General features: G+C 37.3%; 1 protein-coding gene across 8 annotated transcripts in view; it reads left to right on the top strand.

Moving 5' to 3' along the window:
- ARID4B (AT-rich interaction domain 4B) overlaps positions 1 to 22,951 on the top strand; it is an 86,474-nt gene extending 63,523 nt beyond the window's left edge. For 2 of the 8 annotated variants that reach the window (XM_014874834.2, XM_088161516.1), the window contains exons 17-24: positions 5,260 to 5,508; positions 11,732 to 11,816; positions 12,568 to 12,757; positions 14,153 to 15,361; positions 17,243 to 17,353; positions 19,623 to 19,838; positions 21,509 to 21,655; positions 22,234 to 22,509. In XM_014874834.2, coding sequence (XP_014730320.2) covers positions 5,260 to 5,508; positions 11,732 to 11,816; positions 12,568 to 12,757; positions 14,153 to 15,361; positions 17,243 to 17,353; positions 19,623 to 19,838; positions 21,509 to 21,655; positions 22,234 to 22,364 — 2,338 coding nt within the window. In that variant the 3' untranslated portion in view covers positions 22,365 to 22,509. Of the gene's footprint in view, positions 1 to 5,259; positions 5,509 to 11,731; positions 11,817 to 12,567; positions 12,758 to 14,152; positions 15,362 to 17,236; positions 17,354 to 19,622; positions 19,839 to 21,508; positions 21,656 to 22,233 lie in introns of all 8 variants that reach the window. The other 6 variants (XM_088161515.1, XM_088161518.1, XM_014874848.2 and 3 more) reach the window with 4 other exon arrangements.
- Positions 22,952 to 24,126: the final 1,175 nt, after the last annotated feature.

Below are 24,126 nucleotides of genomic sequence, written 5' to 3'. Positions count from 1 at the left end.
TGAAAGTGTTTACAATGGGCTTATATAATTGTCAGAAGCTCCATTTCTCACATATGGGACAAAGACATTGTTAGAGGCAATGTTTTCTTCAGTTCCTTATCTGTTGAAATCACACATCAATGTGTTGGTGGGTCTGAAATGGTAGCAAGAAGGTTAGAATCTTGAAGTATAGTATATTTGATATAGCAGACATATCTCTTAGCTTTTGAAGAGTTGAGAATATATATTTGAGATAGCTCTCTCCAGTTTGATTCAAGTTTATGTGAAATTGATTAGCTTGGGAAAATGGAGAGCTATGTGTCATGTTCAGTGCTTGTGTAGTGGAAACATATGCTCAGAATCTTACATGGCTGATGTGTATGTAAAAGAGAAATGCTTATAAGAACCATACTTAGTAATTTTATTTATAGGAATATATTTCAATGCTCTTATTTGTGATGTATGCTCTATTTATGTATTTCAGCTGTCTTTGCATGAGGAAAGAAGTTCTTGCATAGTCATTTTCAGAAACAGTCTAATTGATTTCTTTATCTTAATATAGAATACAGACTGATACATACATACATGTAATGATTGCTTTTGATACAGCCATAAGCTGCAAATGACACAATAACGAAGTGTAGAGTGGCAGTGTAAATGTGCTGGCTCTTTGTATGGAATGGAAGGGAGACATCTGGTTTGGGAAAAGTGTTTCTGCCATCGTATTTTACATAGCAAATGGTCACTGTGCAGGTTATTAACTATGGTGGCTTTCACCGAGGCTTACATGCATGGGAGTCGTTAAACATTCATCAGATCCTGGATACTTCCAAGGTGAATGTGAGTTCAGGAAGGGCTATACTCTTCAGGCAGACTTTGGAACCAGCCTTTATCCTTTTGAGGAATGTTTCAATACATGTGGCTGAATGATGAGAAGTGATAACGTGAGGTCCTGTCACCTGTCTGTGGCAGCAGAGGAACACACTGATTACAGACTACGTGCATGCATGATCGAAGTGTACTGTACTACACACAAGTGTGACTCAGATCGAGGTAGTGCCTTCCCCTTCCCTTGGGACAAGGGACCCTAACTGAATTTATTCCGGCTTTCTGTGTGCAGACAGAAGTCCATGGGCTTTTACTTTCAGATTTTCTTTGTAGCTTCAGAGGTGTTGTGGTTTAACCCAGCTGGCAATTGTATACCATGCAACCACTGGCTCACTTTCCACTCACCCTGGTGCATCCAAAACAGAGCACTGTGGTACCAAGGAGAAACAAACTATTCCTGCCAAAACCAGGACAAGAGAGAAGACATACACTGGTGATTTTTGGGGAGGTGTTATTTGTGTAATTAAAGATGAGATTCCATTGTCATGGCATGAGTAAAGTTCTTAATGACCTCTCTGCCTTAAAATTTAAGGTCACCCTAATACATCTGTGATTAACAATGTGAAGAGAGACCGAACATCTTTCAGCTCTGTATTATGAGAAGTAGGGGTTAAATTATGCTCTAGGACGAGAAAAAAGAAAAAAAAATAAGCAGGAAACAAAATTAGAAGCTAATTGCTAAACTTGAACTGTCAGTTATACTAAAGTTTATTTCTGCTAGTGATTCAATTAACTGTAATGACTTAATTGGGCCAATAATTGAAATAATCTTGCTTCCTCATTTTAGAATAACCCCTGAAAAAATAATCTTGCATGTGCCATCTCACCTGCTGTGTGTACCAGTTTGGTGCATCAGGGGAAGTGTCTTGGAGTAGAGTTAGGTTCCTGCAAAACAGGAATCCTAGGAGGCAGATATAATGTTCCAAATCAATTGTCTCATAGGTTTCACCTGGGCTTTGTTAAAACTTATGTTTAGTGCCAGACAGTATGGGTTGAAAGAGATTTGCATGATGCTGCATTTTCTTGAGTGGTGTAAGAGCAGCAGTGTTTCATTTATTACCTACATCTGGTTGTTAATACACTTAATTGTGGGCTTGTTGGTGTTAAATCTTTACATTGAATGAGAATGACTTGTGTATGTGGTTTTAGCCTTTTGAGGGTTTTGCATTGTCCTATGAAGCTAATGATAAGCAATATTTGTATCATCTAAATATTTTAATGGTTTTACTTTATTAACGAATAGTTTTGCATTTTAATTCGTTCATTTCTTGCTTCTAAAGGTTTATGTTCACAATCCTTGTGAGATGGGGTGGGGGTATTCTTCTTAGTCTGTGGTTGTAATTTGAAATGCTTTTGAGTCCTGATAAAGCTTTGTGGTAATACTTTGGATTCTGGAACAGAGTTACACTTGTGTTGTTGTGTCTCCTGTACACTGTGTATGCACATCTGCTGCATCCTTATTTCATCAGCTGCTGCTTGGGTTGTTCAAATTGTTGCAGCTTTGGGGTAGATAATGCTTGGTACTGGTTTGAAGTTGACAATTACTGTCTGCTGCCAAGAGGTTTGTTTCTTTTTTCTTTTTCTTTTTTTTTTACCTTTTCCCCAAGCCCTCCCCCCAAATGGGATTTTGACTAAACAGCATTGAAGAAAATCCAATGATCTCATGCATACATACATGGACTAATGAAGTTATGACTGTGCATACTGGATGCCTACAATCACAATTTCTTCTTAGAAACCTCAGTTTTCTGACAGTCATGGCTTCCCCTTTGTCTGGACTGCCAAATTTGAACTATTTATGGCATTATAAGACAATATCTTCCTTGCAACTGTTGGTATGTGTTCTTGGGTTTTGTGCTGGGTTTTTTGTTGGTTTTTTGGCTTGGTTTTTTTGTTGTTTTTGTTTCAGGAGCTCTATGAGCGTGTTAGTTTTTTTCCTGCTCCAAAATTATGAATGTTCTTTGCTTCTCTTTGGTTTCCTAAAATCTTGAGGCTATGATTGCTAACCAAGTTGCTCCTTAGAAAACTTTTTAATTGCAGCCATCTCTGTTTCCATTTTGCTTTTGCTTCCTGACATGCCCTCCACCTGTGTTCAGCCTTCTGTTCACATCTCCTTGACCATCTAAGTTACTCAACTTCATAATGATGGTTTCACACATCTCTTCCACGAGGTACCAATTTCTGGTATTTTCATGGAGTCTTTGTAGGATATGTTGGGACACTAAGAAAGCCATAGGGTGATTAAGATGAGACTCCAGATTTTTTCAGCTTTCAAAAAGCCACTGGCACCATGATTGCCAGTGTCTGGAAAATCCTGAATCTCCAATATAGGCATATTTTACTTTGCAGACAGCATTTGAGGATTGTGACCCTAGATCTTGGCGAGAAAAAAAAGAAGGCAAAATTTGGTTCACTGCAGTTTTGAAGTGTACTTTGTAATGGAAAATCACAAGCTCATCTTGTTGTTGGAGCTGGCTCTGCTTCTGAGCCTCCTTTTTTTTTAGCTTTTGTGTGATAATGCTGAAATTGGCTAGGAGTTTTTGTTTAGTGCAGCAGAGAGTATAACTTAAAATCATTTAAATTACTAGTGGGTGCTTTTTGTTGTTAGGTATGGAATTCTATTCAGGAATTTTTCATCTGAATCTTTGGACAGCTTTTTTCCTGATTTCCTTGGAAAGTAAATTTTTCCATAAGTGAGCTTTCAAAGCTTGTTTATTCATGTTGCATTTTTAGCTCTGATTTTAACTTCTCTGGCAAAGCAGTTCACTGAAAGCACATAGTTCTATCTGTTTGTCTGTCTATCTATCTCCTGGAAGGCCAAGACTATGTGTGTGTGTGTGTGTGCATATGTATACATATACATATATACATACATATATATATACATAAAAAATAAAATCTTGGCCTTCTGGAATTAAACTGTATGGTCCATGCCATGTATACCTGAATAGATATGTCTTCTATGACTTGGTGTACTTAATAGACAAAAATGGATTTTTTTTTTTTTAGCCTTTGTCTCATTATGTATGCACATGTGTGTATATACATATGTGTATTTGTATATTTACTGTGTCTGTGCATATATATATATATGTGACAACATTAATTTCTAAAGTCATTTTATTAAATCAGTGTGGTTATACTACAGTTGAATTTAGCATATTGTTCTGAATTACCTTTTGCCAGCTATTTAGATAGTAATACTGGAGTTTTACTTCTGCAAAGGATCATCCTTTTACAGGGAGAAAGTAGCTTGGTTTATCTGAGTATTTTCTGCTGAAAATGTTATGGAAAGGTTTAGATTATTAATACAGACTTCTCTGTTTGTGAGCTTAACTAAAATACTGATGTGAATCAGACTTGGAGCAGTACTTACGTTCTCTTATCCAGACATCCAAACTACCTGTTCCATGTATCAGGTTTTTTGATTATTGGCGGTCTGCAGTTGTTATGAATTTAGTCAGCAATTAAATCTGTTTTGTGTTGCACAGTGTGTGTGATTAGAATGATATGAGGGCCAATAATACTGCTTTATAAGTCTAATTAAGATTGGAAGATATTTTCCCCCATTAACTTTTGTAATGTAGTCTGCCTCTTTAAGCTGATTGCAGATAATTTTCTGATAACTGAGCAGCCCATAGCAACCATTGACTGAAACTAGCAAGATTTGTGGGTTCTTATTGCTTCTGAAAATTGGTCCAAAATATCTAAAGATGTGTTCAAAATTAGCTTACTTCTGAAAGCAGTGAACACCTGCTTGTGTATTTATATAGTAATTAAATGCAAGTTTGACATATTTAGAATACTTTTGGTATAATCGGCAAGGAGTGACAAGGTCATAAATCAGCATAGGTTGTTTAATTTGGTAATACAGTCACATAAGGTGTTGGGGTTTTTTTTGTCCAAAATCTGATTGTGGTTGCAGTAACTTCAAGCTGTTGAGATAGAATTTACGTATTGTAATAAAGCAAGGATGTTTTGAGAAGCAAGTTTCAAGAAGCCTTTGCAAAACTTGTAGGTTGAAAAATGGAATTTAGGAAATTTTCTCTATATTGAAAAGAATTAATTTTAAGTGAGAAAATGATATTTAAACAAAGAGACTGCATGCAAGAATCATATAAAGATGAGTTTGAACAACTTCTACTCATACAGATTTTGATGGATTTTTTTTTTCTTTTAGTCACTTTTGCACCTTACAGTCACTGGATTTTGTGTGTGTTGCTATATCCTATTTTGCTGATATTACTCAGCTGTAGTACAGTTTCGCATATTTGGAACCTCCTGTTACCTGCTCTCTAATGCATCCACAATATTTATCAATATATGTGGTTTGGAACTGAAAAGCTTATCAAGTATCTCATATTAACTCTACAATTTTTTAAACCTTTCAAGAGATGACACGAATAAGGAAGAAGATGAAGATGAAGAAGAAGCAGAGGAGGAGGAAGAGGAGGAGGAGGAGGAAGAAGACAACAATAACAATGAGGAAGAAGAGTTTGAATGCTATCCACCAGGCATGAAAGTCCAAGTGCGGTATGGAAGAGGGAAAAATCAAAAAATGTATGAAGCTAGTATTAAAGATTCTGACATCGAAGGTGGAGAAGTCCTTTACTTGGTGCACTACTGTGGATGGAACGTGAGGTAACTTGAGTTTTAGTTAGTGATTACTTCTTGAATTACTTCTCAAATACACTTATGAATTTTAAAAACTAAATTAATAGACATCTGGAGTCCTAAACTTTTAGTATTGGTGTTCTGTGAAGGTCATTGTACTGTATGAAACATAGATTTTTAACACTATATAAATGCAGGGCTTTAGTTGCTTTGAAAATCATCTTAAAATGGCTTGTTCAAAGAAGGCTTCATTTATTCCCCATCTTACTTCTAGATCTTCCATGCAAGTGACACATCACTCTTTTCAGGTTCCTCCTCTGGCTCTCTTAAGCCGATTTTCTCTGATTCAGTATTTGAGTAGTGCCTTTAGCTGAGGCTGTGAACTCAGTCTTGTCAGTGAAGCAGAGAGTACACCAGCAATAGGCTATTTAACTGGAAAACAACAAGATTCTTAGTGGCAAATATCTGCACAGCAAATAACTGCATTTCATCTGATCTGATATCTATCCTCCCTACCCCACCTTCCCCTGAGGCTGCCTTAAACTTCTCATCCAGACTCTTCTTAGCCTAGTGGCTTCTTATGCTTTTGTTAATATAAGGAAGAGCATATGCTTTTTATTGTCTTCAGTCTAGCATTACTAGAAATAAGTTGAAGTATTTATTTCTTGCCATTTAAAACTTGAAGAAACTTTCGAAACAGTAGAGAAAACTAAAATTTTTGAGCAGCTTATAATTGCTCATTGTCCTTAACTATTATCTTTTTAACTTCATTACTGTCTGTAAAAAAAAGAATAAAAACCCCACAAGTCTGAGACAAGTCTGAGGTACTTTTTTCTTATTTTTCCTTTTCTGGGAAAGCTGAGGTTCTTGTAACCTTCATCTGTTATCTGGGCATCCTGCCTCTGACCAAGAGGGCAGGACAAATATCATTTATTCAGTTCTTGCAAGATCTGCTAGCAAAGGTAGAAGAGAAGTGTGATGCTTCTCTTGCTGCCTTGAATTCATCTCTTTGCATCAAGGCCTGGTGGTTTCCAGGCCCACCTGAGTTACTGCTGAGGAGGAATCTCGCTTTTGCCAGTTTTGGTACCGATCTTCCGTAGAATTGTCATCTGCATTGATCTACAGGTATAGGATCTGACATAAAGTGTCTTCAGGCAACATCTGTAAGCAATATTGGCTGAGAAGTCAAGATATGAGGGAGATGCAGCCTGCTCAAGGTGAGAGCTGGGGTGTGACTTGCCTTTTGGTCCAGTTCTTATTGAGGAGGACTCCCTTGGAGTGCAATTTGCTGAAATTTTCATCCTACTCACCGAAGACTACTGTGTGTACCATTCCAAGAGGTTTCTTGCTTTTTAAACTCTTATTTTGGAATTCACGTGTAAGCATAGAAGTTTTTTCTTTTTGAGCAAATATCATGCTATTATCCGTGCTGTGAGGTGAGATGATCAGATTTTTATTTGAGCAGTACCACTTCAAATATGAAGAAATGAGAAGTCAAAAATGAGTCTCCTTCACCTTGAAGATCCCAGCACCCCAGTTCTTAAAGGAGAAATCAAGATTCTAAACTTTTACCTCTGCATTTTAAACAGATCTGCAGATGTCAAAGGCATTACTTCTGTGACTAGGATATGTTTGATAATAAAAGCATTTTTAGTTAACTTGCACTCATTTGAGAAGTAAGGAGTGTTGCTTGTTTGGTCTTTCTGGTGGCAGGACTTGAGTTTATATTTTTACCTGGTGTTTCAAAAGAGCCCTCTGAAAATATTTTGCGGGGGAGTAGGATTCTTCACTGAAAAGTACATCAGTGATTGAGATTTAGCTGTGGGACTGTGCATGGACTAAATGTGGCTAACTTTTTTCATACATGTAAAATTACTTCAGTTTATGGATTTGACAGAAAGAGTGTGTAAGCCTCAGCTTTAGCCAGCATCTGAGCACTTTGAAAGTTTAGTATTGTGAAGGTTAGGCTTGTAGGCTGAAATAGCTTGATTTGGCTTTCAGTCAGTGACAACCTGGAAAAGCAACTGCCTTAGTAGGGTAGGAAGAAATTCCCTCCTCTCCTTATTCATTGTAGATTACTTAGTGGGCACAAGCACTGTATGTACAGTACAGGGGATGTACTGAACTAAGATTTGCTAATCATCCAGGGTTTTTTTAATTCTGTCATTCTTCTGCTCCTCAGAGTTGACTTTCCTGTTTCCCCCTTTGGTCAAGTATGCCATTTAATGGCCTGTTCTTTAAACTCAGAAGTTTGAGCAGAAATCCTAAATAACTACTAATAGTTCTTAACACCATTTCAGTATCAGTCTGAAATTCAGAATAACTGTGTGTGGGCATGCTCACATTCTTTAGGGTACTTGGAATGAAGTTGGGTAGACTTGATACTCATCTTCATTAGTTGGGTTTTTTTTAAATGCTCTGGAACAGTGACATTAAGAACTGTGGAACGTTTTTTTTGTGGTTTTAAAGAGTAAACAGAAAGTGCAGAAGCTGTACAGCATTATGCTGAAGGATCTTGTGTTAGCTCCCGAGATTCAGGTGATATGTGTCTCTGATAAAGACCTCTGAATTATAGTGTTCAGTGGAGCCTGGCTTGTAGTCAAAGGGAATGGTAGAAACCTCCACCCTGTTAGAGAGAAATACAGAGAAACTGTCCTTCTTCTGACAGACCAGTGATGTTCTGAATTATGTGTGCTTTTTATGTAGCTAAAACTTCTTTGGGACCTAAGGTGCCAATTCCTTCTGTTGTAATTTTAATCTTTAGCTCCCAGTGCAAAGAACAGTTCATTGAGTAAGTGTTCTTCTGCAGTGTATGCCCAGTAATTAGAGGGTGCATATTAAAAAAGCAGTTAGACTGTTGAAACTGTGTGTCATTAGGGTACAACGTCACAAGACATGTTCTTGAATGTTTCAAATGTTTAAAGCTAAGAAGTATTATTTTCAACACTTCTTTCCTTCAGAAATCTGCATGTTAAAGTGCTAATTTCTGTCTGAATTTGTTGAAACACTACTTCATATACAAATTTTTTATACTTTACAGTCAACCATTGAAATTAAATGTGCAACAAAATTTCGGGTCCTGGAGAGTAATGTGTGTCATGGGTGGGTAGGGGAGGTATTATTTAAAAAAAAAGAAACTAGAATCCCCATCTAATATTGCAGTATTTGAGTATCAGACTAGTTTTTCTCCTTTATTTGATCATAGAAAAAAAATTCTACCTTTTTAGTAGCTACAGATAGTATACTGGATTTTTTCCGTGAATTTGCCAAGGCTTGCTAGTTCCTTGAGCTCACTTGTCCTTCTGAGAAAAGTGCTATCTTTGCTAGTATAAATCTAGACTGGACAAGTATGCTTTCTTCCTTGTTTCTCCTCTAGTACTTCTGTGGAAGATCGACTGTGCAGTCTCTAAGAGTATATTATTGTGGTGCATTTTATCTTGTAAGTAGTGGATATGAATGTAACAGTATCAGTACATACTCTGATGCAAGGTGCTCTTCTTTGTCTCCGTTTTGGTAAGACAAGGGGATTTTCTTTATGAAAGTGTTCCAGGTTTTCATATGAAATCTGATTTTGAAAAAAAAAAAAAAAAAAGTAATAATTCCTTATTAAATCCCTCATCTTGATTTTCAAGGAAATCTGTCTAACCTCTTTTAGGAGCAGCTCCCCATATTACCTCCTTCCTTTCCACTGTCATCTGCTCACTTTAGAGTAGTGAAGCTAGTACATGTGAAAGACAGCACTGCAGTAAAACAACCCAGGTCCTCTGAAAGTACATGCTTCTTGTAAGCAGAGCTGAAGAACTATTTTGATAATATTTTTGGGTTAATTTTGTTTTGTGAACAGACTGTCCAAAGTAAGATTAGTGATGAAGTAAGTGTTCATATGTTAGCTGGTGCAGTTCTAGAAAGAGGCTCTAGTCTGAGTCACACACCCCATTTTAGATACAGCTTTCAGGGTGCTTCTCTGTCTTGCAGTGGAGGATGATGTAATTTAGGGTCAGGTTGTCAACTGTGGCTTGGAATGTATCTTTTTTGCAGGATCTGTTTCAGCCTGGGGTCCAGTTGTCCCAGGTTTAGGCAAACCATATGCATCGGATGTGTGAGTAATGAAAGGAGCTGTGTGGTGCAAAGGTGTGAAGTGGGGGCAGCTGATTCCCTGGAGAAGATGAGAGATTTCTGTGGCCTCTTCTCAGGGTCTGTCTGCTGTTTTGGGTGCAGTCAGGACTAAAGCAGGATATGCTCTGGTCAGCAGCTGTGACGGTCACACATTAGTGTTCCAAGTTGTGCTCCTTGAGATGAAGGCTTGCATGACCACCCTTTCTAATACATGATGTTTAGGACTCTGTGGTGTGGACAGATATTCTTTTCAGATTCTGCACTTCTCTCCTTTGGTTCAGTGTGCCCCCATGTCTATCAGCTCTTGTCCCAACAGGCACTGCAGTTGCTGTGAATCTCAGACAGTGTGGGCTGTGCACAGACTTTGCATAGGAGGAAGATTAACTTCTTATTGGAGATGCATGAGAATGAGTGAATACAAATTTGGTATTCTAGCAGTGTGGTCGAGGCAGAAAGGATGCTGTCAGAATCCTTACATTTCACCATGTGTTTATCACATCCTAGTGCTGTTTTCCTGCATATATTTAGATCTAATAAAATACTCCTGCATTTCTCTGGGTCACAAAATCCATTTGGCTAGCACTTCAGGGTATTCCTTGTGCAAAACATGTCTTTGTCTCAAAGAAAGATTGCTTCAAATAGGGTTTCCCACAGTCTCACAGATTATGGGATTTTTCCATATGAGAAAGTACTCTGCAGAATTGTATTTCAGTTTTGAACCAGTTTACTGACATTTCACCTGGTAATGACAGTGTAATAGTGCAATGACAGCAGTGTCTGCAGCAGTGTAGGCAGTATATCGTAGTCTGCATGGTCTGCTATGAAATTTGGTGTTTTTTATTGTCACATGGAGGTTGAAAAAACAGAAAAATTGTTTTGGAAAGCTATTTTTCAGACTGTTGCTATTTCATTTTTTCACTGTATTATTATGTGAAATTTAAGTTAGTAGAATACAGTATTTAGCTTCTGAAATCCCTTGTATAGATCATAACTTAAAATATGTAGGAAAGCAAGTTGGAAACTTGCATGTTTTTCCCTAAATATTTCAATTCATGGCAATATTGTGGATATAATTGACAGTGGTTGCAAAGAAACTGAATTAGGACTGTATCAGTAGTCATTGCATATATCAAAATGATGATTGGGTAAGCCCAGCTGGAAAGCCAGCATGGTGATCGTGCTCAAATGCATCCTGTACAAGTTTTTTTTGGACAGTGTGGTTTTTGGGTTTTTTAAAATTGATTTCCCCCCCCCCCCCCCCCTCTGTTTTTATGTTTACCTAGGAGGGTCAGAATTTGTATATACATTCAGGTCAAAGTTAATATCAACTAATTTTTAACTGAACTGTTTCTTATGCAGATGGTTCTTGAATTTACAGTTTAAGTAGTAAAGCAGCTTATTCTTATCGGGAGGAAAAAAATTTATTTAAATGATTCTTGAGTTTGTCAGAAACAAACAATCTGGCAAGCACAGTACCACAGTTACAGTATATTCTTACTGAGAATGTACTTCCTTGGTCTTGGATTTTTACTTAAGAGGTCCAGTCTTGAATAACAAGATGCCTGTTGTTAATATCTTGGTGCTATTTAGTATGTTTTTGTCTTGAATCACTCTGATACAAAATGGAAACCTTTAACAGAAAAGGAACTGAAAAATGTCACTGTGAAGTCAGTGACTCAAAGTTGGTGACTCCGAAGGGTTACTCACTCCAGATAGCTCTTTGCAGTCACTCAGGATCTAAAGAGTTTATTTTTATTAACTGGTCCCATTTTATGTAGTTGAAAGGATTTATTTTATTGTTAAGGTTTTACACTGTATAAATAGGAAGTATACCTCTCAGAGGTCTGTACAGATTTCTCATTCAAATAGTTTGTTTTACCTGCATACATGGATTTCTGCTGTTCTATGCAGACTGGAAAATAGGTTTTGCATTTACCCTTCAGTGTAAAAAGACATGAATCCTCTGAACCTTAGCTGAAACTTCATAGACTTGAGAATTCCACATATTACTTGATTCAAATTGCAATTCTGTTTTTGTATGGCAACTAATTCTCTTTTTCCTCAGTTAAATTTCTATTGTGATGTGATCATCTGCTTAAAATGATAAATGTGTGCAATTTCTTTTTCTGTTTAGGTACGATGAATGGATAAAGGCAGACAAGATAGTGAGACCAGCTGATAAAAATGTACCAAAAATTAAGCATCGAAAGAAAATAAAGGTAGTTTTTCTCCCTTTTCTCTCTCGTTGCTCTCAATGTTGGTTTGATACATAGTTAAGTAATCCTTCCTCTCTGCCTGACCTTTTGATTGGCCTACAAATGCTTATCAGGCAAAGCAACTTCATAGCCTTTTAAACATGGCTACTCTTTTCATCCTGGTATTGGCTTTTCTTCTTGAGGTGAGGAGGGGAAGCTTCTCTTTCCTTCTTTCCTTAATTTTTAATTAAATGTATGTAGTCATTCACAGAAGACAAATGAGAAGGATACAGATTATTGTCAGTGTTGGGAGCCAGCTTGAGGGGATGAAATTTGAGAGTGCTCTGACTCTGCAGAGCAAACCTATGAACTAGTCCATATGCATGGGACTCTGTAATTTTATTGCAAAGATTTCTTTCAAAATTGATTCTTCCATAGCTGATACTTAGGCTTAGATGATGACCTATTTCTTGGACAGTGAGCTGCAAGGAAGCTTTTCCTTCTGCCACTGCTGAGCCTGGCATCCTGCAGTGCCACTACTCCTTGAGCACTTGTGTTTGCTTTCCCATTTGTTTTAGTGTTGACAAAGTCCCTGTCTTCAGTGGAAAGGTCTTGGCGTGGAATGTAGAAAGGTGTTTGTAGTCCTTTAAACAAAGAGGAGAGCTTTCCTCTACAGACTGAATGTTTAAGATAACTGTAAGCGTTGTTTAATTGTAATCCATGATAAGATGTGTGCTCCAATGAGAAAGAGTTTTTGTATTTTTTTTTCACCTAGAATAAAACTGACAGAGAGAAGGAAGAGAAGTATTCTCCTAAACCGTGTAAATTGCGACGTTTGTCAAAACCTCCCTTTCACACCAGCACATCACCAGAGACTGGGTCCAAACTTGACAGCACTGAAGCCAAAAACAGTGAACAAGCTCCAGTGAAATCAATAGAAATTTCTATCATTAATGGCCTACAAGGTATTGTACTTCAAAGCTTTTTTTAATTCTGTAAATGGGCCTTGAAACAGGACTAAATGACAATGTAGAATAACTAATGCAACTAAATGCTTGAGTCTGTCTGGCTAATTGTAATATCATCTTCAGAAATAACCCTTGGACAAAAGCAGTGTTGGCAGTTTCTGTGAATTCAGTGTGTTAACAGTCAATTACATTTTGTGTTGCCATCCTTTATTTTGTTTGATATTGAGCAAGCATTTTTGCTTCCTATCTAATTTCTAAATTTTTCATTTTGGATTTACCTAAGCTATAGGACCCATTATTCATATTTGTATAGGCCACTGTGTTCCCCTGCCCACACATTTACAGCAGCATTTGAATATCTACTTGCTTCTCTTCGTTCTACTAGTTTAGGGCATGCTTCCAGAGAAAGAAATCATGTATGGTATAGATAGTTTGGGTAACCACAAACTTTTGTGGAAGCTGTGTGACTTTAATAATCATTCCAACTTACTTGAACTTGGATGACACTGCCCCTGGGTTCCAAAACTGTAGGTAGAATAACAGTCAACATAATCTATAATGCTTCATTTCCTTAGGAAATGAGAAACAAAAAAAACCCCAACCAATTAGCGATGACACTATTATTAGTATGATAATTAAATTAATTTGTAATTAACTTTATAAATCAAGGAGTTACATATATATATGTGTGTGTATTTGAGCCAGTTCCTCTGTTTCTCCTTGAATCTGTATCTTTTCACACTGAATGAGATTGCTGTTGATTCCTTCTAGATTATATATCTTCGTTCTTTCAGTTTCTTTATTGCTGACCCTGAATTTTCTTGCAGTTGTCCTACATTCTTCTTGTCCATTTGTTTCCCTAAGTGCCTTTCTTTCACTTCCTTTTTCCAGGTTGATCATCTGGTTGGTTTGTTACAGAGTATCCAATGTGTGTGTTGTTGTTCTGTCCTTTAGATTCTGGATTTTCCAGGCAAAATAATATTTGTGTTACTGGCTTTTGGAAAAAAGGCAGATAACAGTAGTATTTGTAACCCATAAGAAATATATAAGGGCATCTTTCAGTTTCTGGTTTGGGTAATTGTGCAGAAGTTTGTATTTTATGGATTAATGCACTCTATGCTTTCTCTACCTCTTCAGAAATTCCTGGAGATGTTCTATATAACAGAGAATCTTCCTAGTTTCTAATCTAGCCGTTATACCATGAGTTTTTGAACTCTTCAGGAGGTACCATTTAAGAGAGAGACTGCTAGAGGTCCTGTAGCGTGTCTTCATATCTGTACAGTTTTCTTTAGTTGTTTTTGTTGGGTTTTTTTTTAAATAATGCTTTGTAACCGTAAAGAATCAATACAAACTTTCCTTGTTTTGTTTTTGTTTGGATTTATTTTTAATTAGCTTCTGAAAGTTCTGATGATAGTGAGCAAGAAGATGACCAAAGTGCCCCGAATGTTCCTGCTGATGGCAAAGAGGAATCTCAGTCCGAAGCCGTAAGCCAAGATAAAAGTGAACTCCGTCTAAAAGAACAGAGTGGTTCATCCCTCCCAGAAGAAACTAAAGCTCTTACAGATGCAGTAGTGCCCAAGTCTGTATCCAAGTCTCCTGAAAGATTGCGGAAAGAGATGGAAGAGTTATCTGAAGATAGCGAGTCCGATGGAGAAGATGAAGGCACGAAGAAGAGAAAGGATGGAAAGAAGGAGATAGTGGATAAAACAGCAAAACCACAAGTGAAGCGTGGTAAGCGAAGACACTGTGTTGCAGAGGAGTCCTTAAAGACCGTGTCACCTAATAGAAAGGATGAGAAGTCCAAAAACAAAGACTCCCTTTGTTTGGAAAATAGCAGTAACAGCTCCTCAGATGAAGATGAGGAAGAGAAATCCAAACTGAAAATCACCCCAACAAAAAAGTACAATGGACTAGAGGAGAAAAGGAAGTCTTTACGGACAAGTACTTTCTACTCTGGATTTTCTGAAGTGGGAGAGAAAAGAATAAAGCTTCTAAATAACTCTGATGAAAGACTTCAGAACACCAGGGCGAAGGATCGGAAGGATGTGTGGTCAAGTATTCAAGGACAGTGGCCGAAGAAAACGCTGAAAGAGCTGTTCTCAGACTCTGATACTGAGGCTGCTGCCTCTCCTCCACACACTGCTCCTGAGGATGCTGTGGCAGAGGAGCAGCTTCAGACTCTTGCAGAAGAAGGCATTTCGTTGCCTAACTGTGAACTTGAAAAATCTTTGCCAGCAAGTGTGGATGTTAAACCTGTTGAGGAGAAACCAACTGAAGTGGGTGAGAAGAAAGTTGAATTTCCAAGCAGCGGCAGCAATTCAGTGCTAAATACGCCTCCTACAACTCCTGAGTCACCTTCGTCTGTAACTGTGACAGAGTCCAGTAGACATCAGCCCAGTGTCACTGTCTCTGAGACACTGCCACCAAATCAAGAAGAGATACGAAGCATCAAAAGTGAAACAGATAGCACAATAGAGGTGGACAGTGTGGCAGGGGAGTTGCAAGACCTCCAGTCTGAGGGAAATATTTCTCCAACAGGTTTTGATGCCAGTGTCAGCTCCAGTAGTAGTAATCAACCAGAGCCAGAGCATGCTGAAAAAGGTAAAGGAAAGGGTAAACAGAGCTGTCTCCAACCTAACCAGTTCTTATTTCTAACATTGCTGATGTGTTTCATTCTGTTTTGGTTATGGTGCAGGGAAGTTAGTTGTTGCAGGAAGTAGTAGCCTGCTGTCCATTTCAGATGTGTGGAAATGGCATAATCATCTCGTGAATAAAATGTAATCTGCCAACAAGTTTATTGGCCTTTCAATAGAAATTGTGGTGGTTTCACTGAGGGACAAAGGATAAAAGAATGACGTTTATACTGGATATGGCAAAAAAGCCCAAAGCAAACTATAATAGCTTGTGTAAGGAACATTTATTGTAGCAAGATGGAAGCATTTTCAGCACCCTCCTTAGAAGCAGGAGATGCTTTTCTTGCATACAGTTTGATTTTCTGTAAGTTGTTTGTTTTGGAAAAGAAAGCCGTCTTGCTGCTAGGGTGTTTAGGCAGTCATTTCAAATTCGTATTTTTCTAGAACATTAACTTCATAAGATTTAAGTCAAGCTGATAAAAGCATTGACCTTTTCAGCTATGTTTCACTTACATATGTGATTTTTCAGATTGAAGTTCCTCTCCTGAAACCACTAGAGAATGGGGGATAATAAACACTTGTGCACATGATGTCGCTGTACTGCTGCCTGCTTTTTAACTGCTGGCAAGGCAAGATCCAAGAGCTTTTTTCTGAAAGTGACTGGCTGTTTTGCAGTTCATCAAGAGTACAGCTACTTTCACTGTGTTGTAGTGGCTAAAAATTATGAACACTAAGGAAGAAAAGATATTTTTTGTCTACAATCCTTTGACAGAAGTAGCTTTTTTAATCTCAGTAGATTTTGGCTAACAATTAGCTATTTTTTTTTTTCAAAATGCCCTTAAAGGTGTGTTACCTTCAGCGTTCTGTTGGAAATGTTCTTCTGAAAGTATGCAACAAAATGTGTTTCCTTAAAGGAGAGAGTTTGGAAGAGGTGAATGTGTACCCCTTGATAAATACACCTGTGTTGCTTTGCTAATTAGAGCTGTGTAGGTTTAGAACTTAGGTTGCTTGGGGTTTTTTATATGAAAGTAGTTTATTGCCACTTGAAAGAAGTTTTACACTATTATAAGAGAGTATTTTTACTTGCTTTAGCCTTTAACTTCCTCTCTGATTTTATCAGCATGTTACCTGTTTCAGAAAACTGGGTTCCTTAATTTAAATTGTTTTATTCCAGGGGTCATTTTTAATCTGTAAGTCACATGGTTGTGAAACAACGTTTGGAGAAGTCCTAAATCACTCTCTTTTAGCAGGTGTACTAGAATCTTTCCATGTTCCTTTTCTACTTTTTCCCCTTTTAGTTACAAATACCAATAGAATTTTTCCCTTGTTTTTTGTTTGCCTTTCTTTTCTCGGTTTGGTTTTTTTTTTTGTTTTTTTTTAACATTATCTAAGTTTTTTTTTAACACCTTCAGTCAATGTAATTACTGATCGAAGATTATGGCTTTGGTTTTTTTCTCACAGCTTCCAAGTACAGCAGACGTTTAAAAACATTTTTTAGTCCCAGTAGGTCTTGATAACTTTTTAAATAAATGTACTCTTATTTAATTTACAGTATTAAAAACAGTAAATCTGTGTGGTTCAAGAGAAATTCTGGTAATGCATATGGGAAAGTAATTTGCAATCATTATACATGTGCACTCTGTGCAAAGAAGCTTCGTCTGACTTCCATGGTCTTTCACCTCCTCTTGTCGATATAAGTAGAAAACTGAGCTGCATTAAGGATAGGCAGGAGCAGTTGCATTGTTGTCTACAAACTTAAGCTTTGAAGTGTTTTGTGGGAGGAGTGCAAGCATTTATTTAATCTCAGTTTTTTGTTTTTTTTTTTTTTTTTTTCTTCTCCCAGCTATAGTCTGTACAGGTCAAAAAAGACTTAAAGATGCTCAGGGAGGAGGCAGCTCCTCAAAAAAACAGAAAAGAAGCCACAAAACATCTGTGAGCAGCAAAAAGAAGAGTAAAACTAGTAAGTACAGCAGCTTAGTGTGAAATAAAAGGTGTGAAAGTAGCATGCCATTTATTCAACTGATTGTAGGAGATTAAGTCTTTTAATAAAAAATGCATTAGGACAAAATGTTCTCATCAGGGAATTCTTAATACTGTTTAAATGAAGAAACTGCTCTACCTAAACGCCAAAGTGTTTTTAAATGTCTTATATTATTTTTGGGCCTATTTCTAAGAGATCCTTAATATCATGTAATTCAGGAAAGCCAAGAAGAGTATTTCACACATGGCAGAATTGGGACAGGTATCTCTGTGGCATGATAGATGCCTGCTCTAGAGGGGAGACTGGGACCTGAAGGACATTATACTCTGTATTTTTTGCAAGATGAGTGTTTAGAGGTTAATATCTCTACCTTGTAGCAAATGTGAGAATAATTCCAGAAGAATATAGGTTCTTGTTTTCTTCCTATGCTGTCTGCTACGTCTACTGTAAATAATGCAGCTTTTGCAGTTTTTTGTAGTTGTAGAAGCTAATTAGAATAGAAACCACAGTACTGGGTAAGGGAAGCTTAATAAAAGCAGAGGTGTATTAGGGGTCATATGCACAGGTGTTCAGGAAACAAAAAGATAAATTACTGCTTCATTTCACTGTTAATAAAAAAATACCAGGAAACAGCTACAGACTGAAGCCTGGAGCATAACTGTAAAAAATGGAGTTTAAGCAAAGATAGAAACATATACCATGCCTTTCTTCCTCTCTGTCCTCCAGCTTCTCCCTTCCCTCTTTGTATTAACAGCTTTTAGTAAAAAGTCTTTAATTGCTGGTCGGGTATTTGCTTTCACCCCACCTGTCCTTCATGTTAGTTTATCTCCTCTTTGTATTTTCTCATCCTTTTTAATTCCATTTCACTGGTCTCCTTTCATAATACTTATTCCTACCCTCACCCCAGAAATTAAAGTAACAAAACAAACTGAATTTGCAGAACAAATACACTATTTTTAGCCTTGCCTTTATTTCCTTGGATTTGGTGAAATTTACCCCTTTTTCTCAACCTATGTCTTCATCAGGATGTGAAACTTCAAAGCTGCTACCACGTAGTCCTTGGTGTGTGATCTTTTTGTTAGACTTCAGGCACTACTGGATGTAATAAGGAAAATAAATAGATAAATTGTGATTTAGCTGTAAGCACAAAAAAAGAGCTTTTGGCAAAATTCCGGTATATCTGTTAAACTGTTTTTGTGGCAGCTTCAGCTCTTGCCTTTGCATTAAACCAACACCCAACAAGCAGCTGGCCAAGCTCTTTCACACTGCATGTCTTGGGTATTCAGTTTCTCCTGTGTAGAGCACCAGATCATAAAGGCCAAAAGCTTCAGGGCTCATTTTGTCAATACCTGCAGCAGGTATAACTGAGGCATACATTTTTCTTAATAAATATAAATTCAGTGTGTTTTTAAAAACATTTCTAACAATTTGGGTTCTACAGATTTCCTAGGCATTTTATTCCACTGCTTTGATAGACTTGTGTTGAATTACAGTCCCTTGTGCCTGCTTTCGATTCAGTTTTATTTTAGTGGTGCTAAACAACTTCATCCTTTCAATCATTACTCATGTCTTCTAGATAGATTATGTTGTTACTCGCCTTTGAGTGGTTTGATTAAAAATCTCTGTTCAGCCTGTTGCTTTAAAGTTTTTTCAGCATGAGGTAAAGTTCTTCTGTTTTGGGCCAGCAAAAGATCTTTTTCCAGAATTAAAAAAATTTATCATCGTGTCTGAGGAATTCGTAGAGTATGTCACACATGTTCAGATTATTGATAGTGATTTTAGTTGAGGATAATTAAAATAAAGGTGACATAAGGCTAAGAAAAGGCTGTGTTTGCTCTGATTTCTGCTATATATATCCTAAAAATACAGTCAAAGGTCTGTCTGTAACTGTTAGTTCTAAATTGGGATAGAGTTTTATATATATATATTGAATACTGCATTATAAATTGATGTTCAAAGAGGTAAGCAAGAGATGGACCATAACAATCAGTCTTGTGAACTCTTTGAAAAAGTACAGCCCCATGAGCAGGCTGATGTGGTTCATTTTGGCCCCATCATAGACCTGGTTTGTATTTCAGTAATGCAGAGAGCATCAAGCCAAGCTGCTGTACCAGGATGGATTCTGTTGTTTTAAAGTAAAGGATTTGGGTCAAATAAATTCCCATTGTATGAAAATCAGCACAGAGATTGCTTCTGACAAGGTTTAGTTCGGGCTTTGTTTTGTAACAATGTCTTCCTGTTTCTTCAGCAAACAGCAGTGACAGTGATGAACTGTCTGCTGGTGAAAGTGTGTCCAAGACTCAGTCAGCAAAATCGGTTTCTACTGGCATGAAATCTCACCAAACCAAATCACTCACAAGAACACAGTCTCCAGCAAAATGTGGTAAAAATGGAGAGAAGGAGTCTGATCTCAAAGAACAGAATAATCGTTTGCCCAAAGTTTACAAATGGAGTTTTCAAATGTGTAAGTATTTCCTTGAAAACACACCTAGTGTCATCTTGTGGCATAGTGCAGAAAGGCTTTTTGAATGTTCTGATATTTTGGCTTTCTTATTTCCATCCTGAAATTGCTTAAGCTTGTGATAAATCCTCATTTAAAAGAAAGAAAAAGGTAGTTGGTTTTTGGTTTTTGTTTGTTTTTTTTGCAATTGCAGCACAGGGAACTGCCTGTGTCACACTCTTCCAGGACTGTTGTTAGATCTGGCTCCTGTGCATACCTGTCATTCTGGCATGAACATTATCTGCTCTGTGAGCTTCTTCTGTTGATATTTCCTTGCTGTTTTATTCCTCATTCTCTAGTTTTTGTTCAGACACTTAGTGATTGATTCGTAATTTTCTCCCCATACGTTTTGCATTAGTGAACCAGCACATGTTTGCTGTATTAAGAATTTCCACTGTTTCAGTCAAGCTACCGGTCCAGCTAGGGGTGAGCAATGGGGAAAGGATCCTGTATTTGCCTATCTGAAAAACAGATCAGTATTAGTTAGATCAGTGTTACTCATATTAGTGCAACTTACCACTTGAATCTGACTTTGCTGGGGTTCTTTTTTTTTTTTTTTTTTTTTTTAATTTCCTCCCCAACCCTCAATCTCAGCATTAGTCTACTTTTAAAAGTATTTTTTCCCGGTATTTCTTCACAATCAAGTTACATTCTGGTGCTCTTCAGGGACATGTAATGTAAAAGGTCTTTGTCACTGCCTTGTTGAGATTCATTGAATATTTTCCTGGTGCAAAACATTTGAAGGGCTTTTGTTTCTTCCTTTCTTTTTACCTTGGCTACATGCTGCGTGCTAAAGTTGCTTGGGAAAAGTTGGTCTGTGGAGTGCTGTTTGACACATTTCTTGCTGTAGCCAAGTCAGACACTTGAGTTTTCCTCATTTTACCACAGCCTAATGTAGTTGTGACTTTTGGTCCTTTGCTGCTGCCCTCATTGCAGGTTGGTGCATTTTGCACCCCACAGTAGTTTTAAATGATTCTTAAATGCTTTTGAATGGAGTGTCTCCACTGTGGCGTCCCTGAACTAACCAAGAGTTTCTCCTGGCTGTGCCACCCCCTGCTGTGTGCCTTGCTGGGGACAGCTCCCAGCTGGTAACAGCCGGATGAGCAGCTCCTGTGCTGGCCATGTCCAGCACGGTCGTCCTGTATGGTTTTTCCTTATGGCACATATGCCAGGAACTCCACCAGAGCCATCCCACAGCACATTCCTGTTGTAACCGGCTTATTTTGTACCAAGACAAGTCAGGCAAGGCTGACCTTCCCAGTGTCTGGGGCCAAACTGAGCTCCAGGACTGAACAGCAACAGGCTCAAAGCTAGTTTTGGCCCTGCTGTTTTCATCCATTTTCCTAATTTTTGTTATCCTTTTCCTCCTTATGGGGAAGGGAATGCATTTTTTTCCTCTCTCAATTCCTTAAAAAGTCCCCGAAAAGCATACGGTGGTATCTTGTAAAGAATAATAAAAAATTAACAGATTTGGGGTGATAAAGAGCACCTGCTGCTGCCGTTGTTTCTTAGCTTTGCTGTCTGCCACCTCAAAGCACATCACTCAGATTTGAATACCTTCCACTTCGCTGACATCCAGAAGTGTTTGGAAATGCTTCAATAATAAGAATTAACAGAGATTCTTTAACTTGCAGCTGACTTGGAAAATCTGACTAGTGCTGAGCGCATAACAGTTCTCCAAGAAAAATTGCAAGAAATCAGGAAACATTACCTGTCCTTGAAATCTGAGGTGGCTTCCATTGACCGAAGAAGAAAGCGCTTAAAGAAAAAAGAGCGGGAAAGTAAGTGCTGGAAACGAAATGCTGCTTTTAAAGGGCTTAACTGCATGTTACATAAAGTACTGGATAATTTGCAGGGAGGATGTGTGTCATTAGGAGTGTGGTTTTGTTTGGCTTGGGTTTTGGGAAATGCTGTATGCAGGTATTTTATGACCATTAGAAGGATCAGATACCCAGTGACTGTGGAATAGCATTACCAATGCATGTTTCATGTTCTTGAGGCATAACTACTTCATACAGGAAAAAATACAGAGAAATGAAACTTTTCTAAGCAGTCAACAAAGAGTATTAATAACTTCTAATTTTTCTGCAAGTTACAGATAAAAATTTACTGTTGTATTGCTTTTGGGCCTAGTTAGTGCTTTCCCCTTAGGATAAGGGGGTTATCCCACGAGTTTAAGGGAGAACAGTGAAATTGAATGTTTCCTACACAAACCAGGCAGTGGAGGCTGCTTTCTTTTCCATTGCAAAGCATTGGTTGCTGGAGTCAATATGTACCAGTGCTTGCTGTTGAACAAGCAAACGTCTTTATTGCTTGATTTATCAATCTCTATAACCTGTGTTTTCCTTTTCCTGTGCAGGTGCTGCTACTACATCATCTTCCTCCTCATCACCTTCCTCTAGTTCCATTACGGCTGCAGTTATGTTAACGTTAGCAGAACCATCTATGTCAAGTTCATCACAGAATGGAATGTCAGTTGAGTGCAGGTGACAGCAGGACTTGCCAAAGCACTTTGCACTTAATGGCTGCTGAGGGCCACTCTTTTTTTTTCCTTTTTTTTTTTTATACTGCACAGTGGCACAAAATTCAGACAAGCACTATTTTGTATTTAAAGTTGTTTCTTGACAAGCTAACTTTGCACTTAAGTGCACTTTTATGAAGAAAAAGTACAACAAACTGCTTTTCCTCAAGCAATAATTGTTTCCAACTTGTCTGGGAATTGTAAGTCTAGTGACTCGAAGGCCTTCCACTGTGGCAAATGGAGGCTGTTCACTGCCTGTAGAGACAGGACAATAAGTATATAGTTGTTGGGGTGATCTAAATCAATGTGGTAAGGCTTACTGTATTCCCTGGTATTTTGTTAAAGCTGGAACATTTGATATTTTTCCATTTATTTATGACAAATATTGAAAATATTTTCATTTGTACAAGCTAATTGTTTTTTAACTGCTAAGTCACCTTATAGTGGCTTTAATTGTATACGTCAAGCACATCTATTCAAAACCTGCAGTTAGTAGGATGTCTGACATCAGTCCTGATAACCAAATATGAGGATTCCTTTAAAAAAAAAAAAAAAAGAGACTGACTAATGTTTACAGGTTTGAATTAGGCTTAAATAGGTTACTCTGGGTTTTAAGAACCCGTTAATTGGAATAAAACTACTGTACTTTGCCATTTTTCTATAAAACAGTATTTTTTTTTAATTTTGATAAAATACATTATGAAAAAGAAAGAAAATGGCTAGCAAACTGTATTAAATCTTAATGTATAAAGATTGTATTCAGCCAGTTTAAAGTGTATATTTATTCATAATGGATTATAACAGGTATATTTTTGTGTTTTCTTGTAAATGTTTCTTTTCCCCTTAAAGCAACAAATATTTCATTTGTAATGCTTATTTTATTACGAGCTTCAAGGAGAGGACTTCAAGAGGGAGTAAAGTGTGAGGTTATAATTTGTGGTTGCTGATACCAACACTGCCACAAAAGGGTAGTTGTTTTTAAAATAACTAGCTAGCCGAGTGGTAGATGTTTAATTTTTTAAATGCCTTGTACAAATTCCAAAACCAACTTCAAAATGTTTTCACTTGTATTGATTTTATGTTGAATGGATCCCAAGCTCTCTCCTGTTAATTCTATACCTTTGTAAGACATTTGTATATTGCGGAAGTGTTCATTCAAGCTATTTAATACCTGGCACTGTTAATACACAGTACTTTATTGTACAGATTGTTTTACTGTTTTAATTGTAGTTCTGTGTACTTCTTTTGCCTGGGGAAATAGGGGCTGGCATGTTTTTCTTTGTTTTCTGGCAATACAACATGTAAGAATTTGAAGCATTTTGTTTGTAGATGCTAGAGTGTCAGAATCCTTTTCATTTGACTTTTCTAAGAAAAGCATTTTCAGTCTTCGTAGTGTGCGCTTAAGGTTATAACTGATTTTATTGAAAATGGTTTCAAAGTATTCAGAATTGTACAGGACTGTAAAAATTTGTTGACAGACATTGAAGGAAAAGCTTATAGAAAAAAAGCTATAAAATATATATTAGGTTCTGCAGAAAATGGAGAGTTATGTAATATATTGTACAAATGTAAGCAAAGGCCTCTGAAATAAAATGCCATAGTTTGTGAATCCCTGATTTTGTTTCTAACAGTTTAATTAAGCAACTGTAGTGTGTTCATGAAAATTACATCAAGCTGCAGAATCAGTTTAGCAAATGATCTTTGGTGTGCAGTAATGGATATATAAGGGTA

The sequence above is a fragment of the Sturnus vulgaris genome, chromosome 3 (genome assembly GCF_052056855.1).
Source record: "Sturnus vulgaris isolate bStuVul1 chromosome 3, bStuVul1.hap1, whole genome shotgun sequence".
NCBI lineage: Eukaryota > Metazoa > Chordata > Aves > Passeriformes > Sturnidae > Sturnus > Sturnus vulgaris.
The sequence above is the reverse complement of the archived record's forward strand: the minus strand, read 5'-3'. Positions and strand labels throughout refer to the sequence as shown.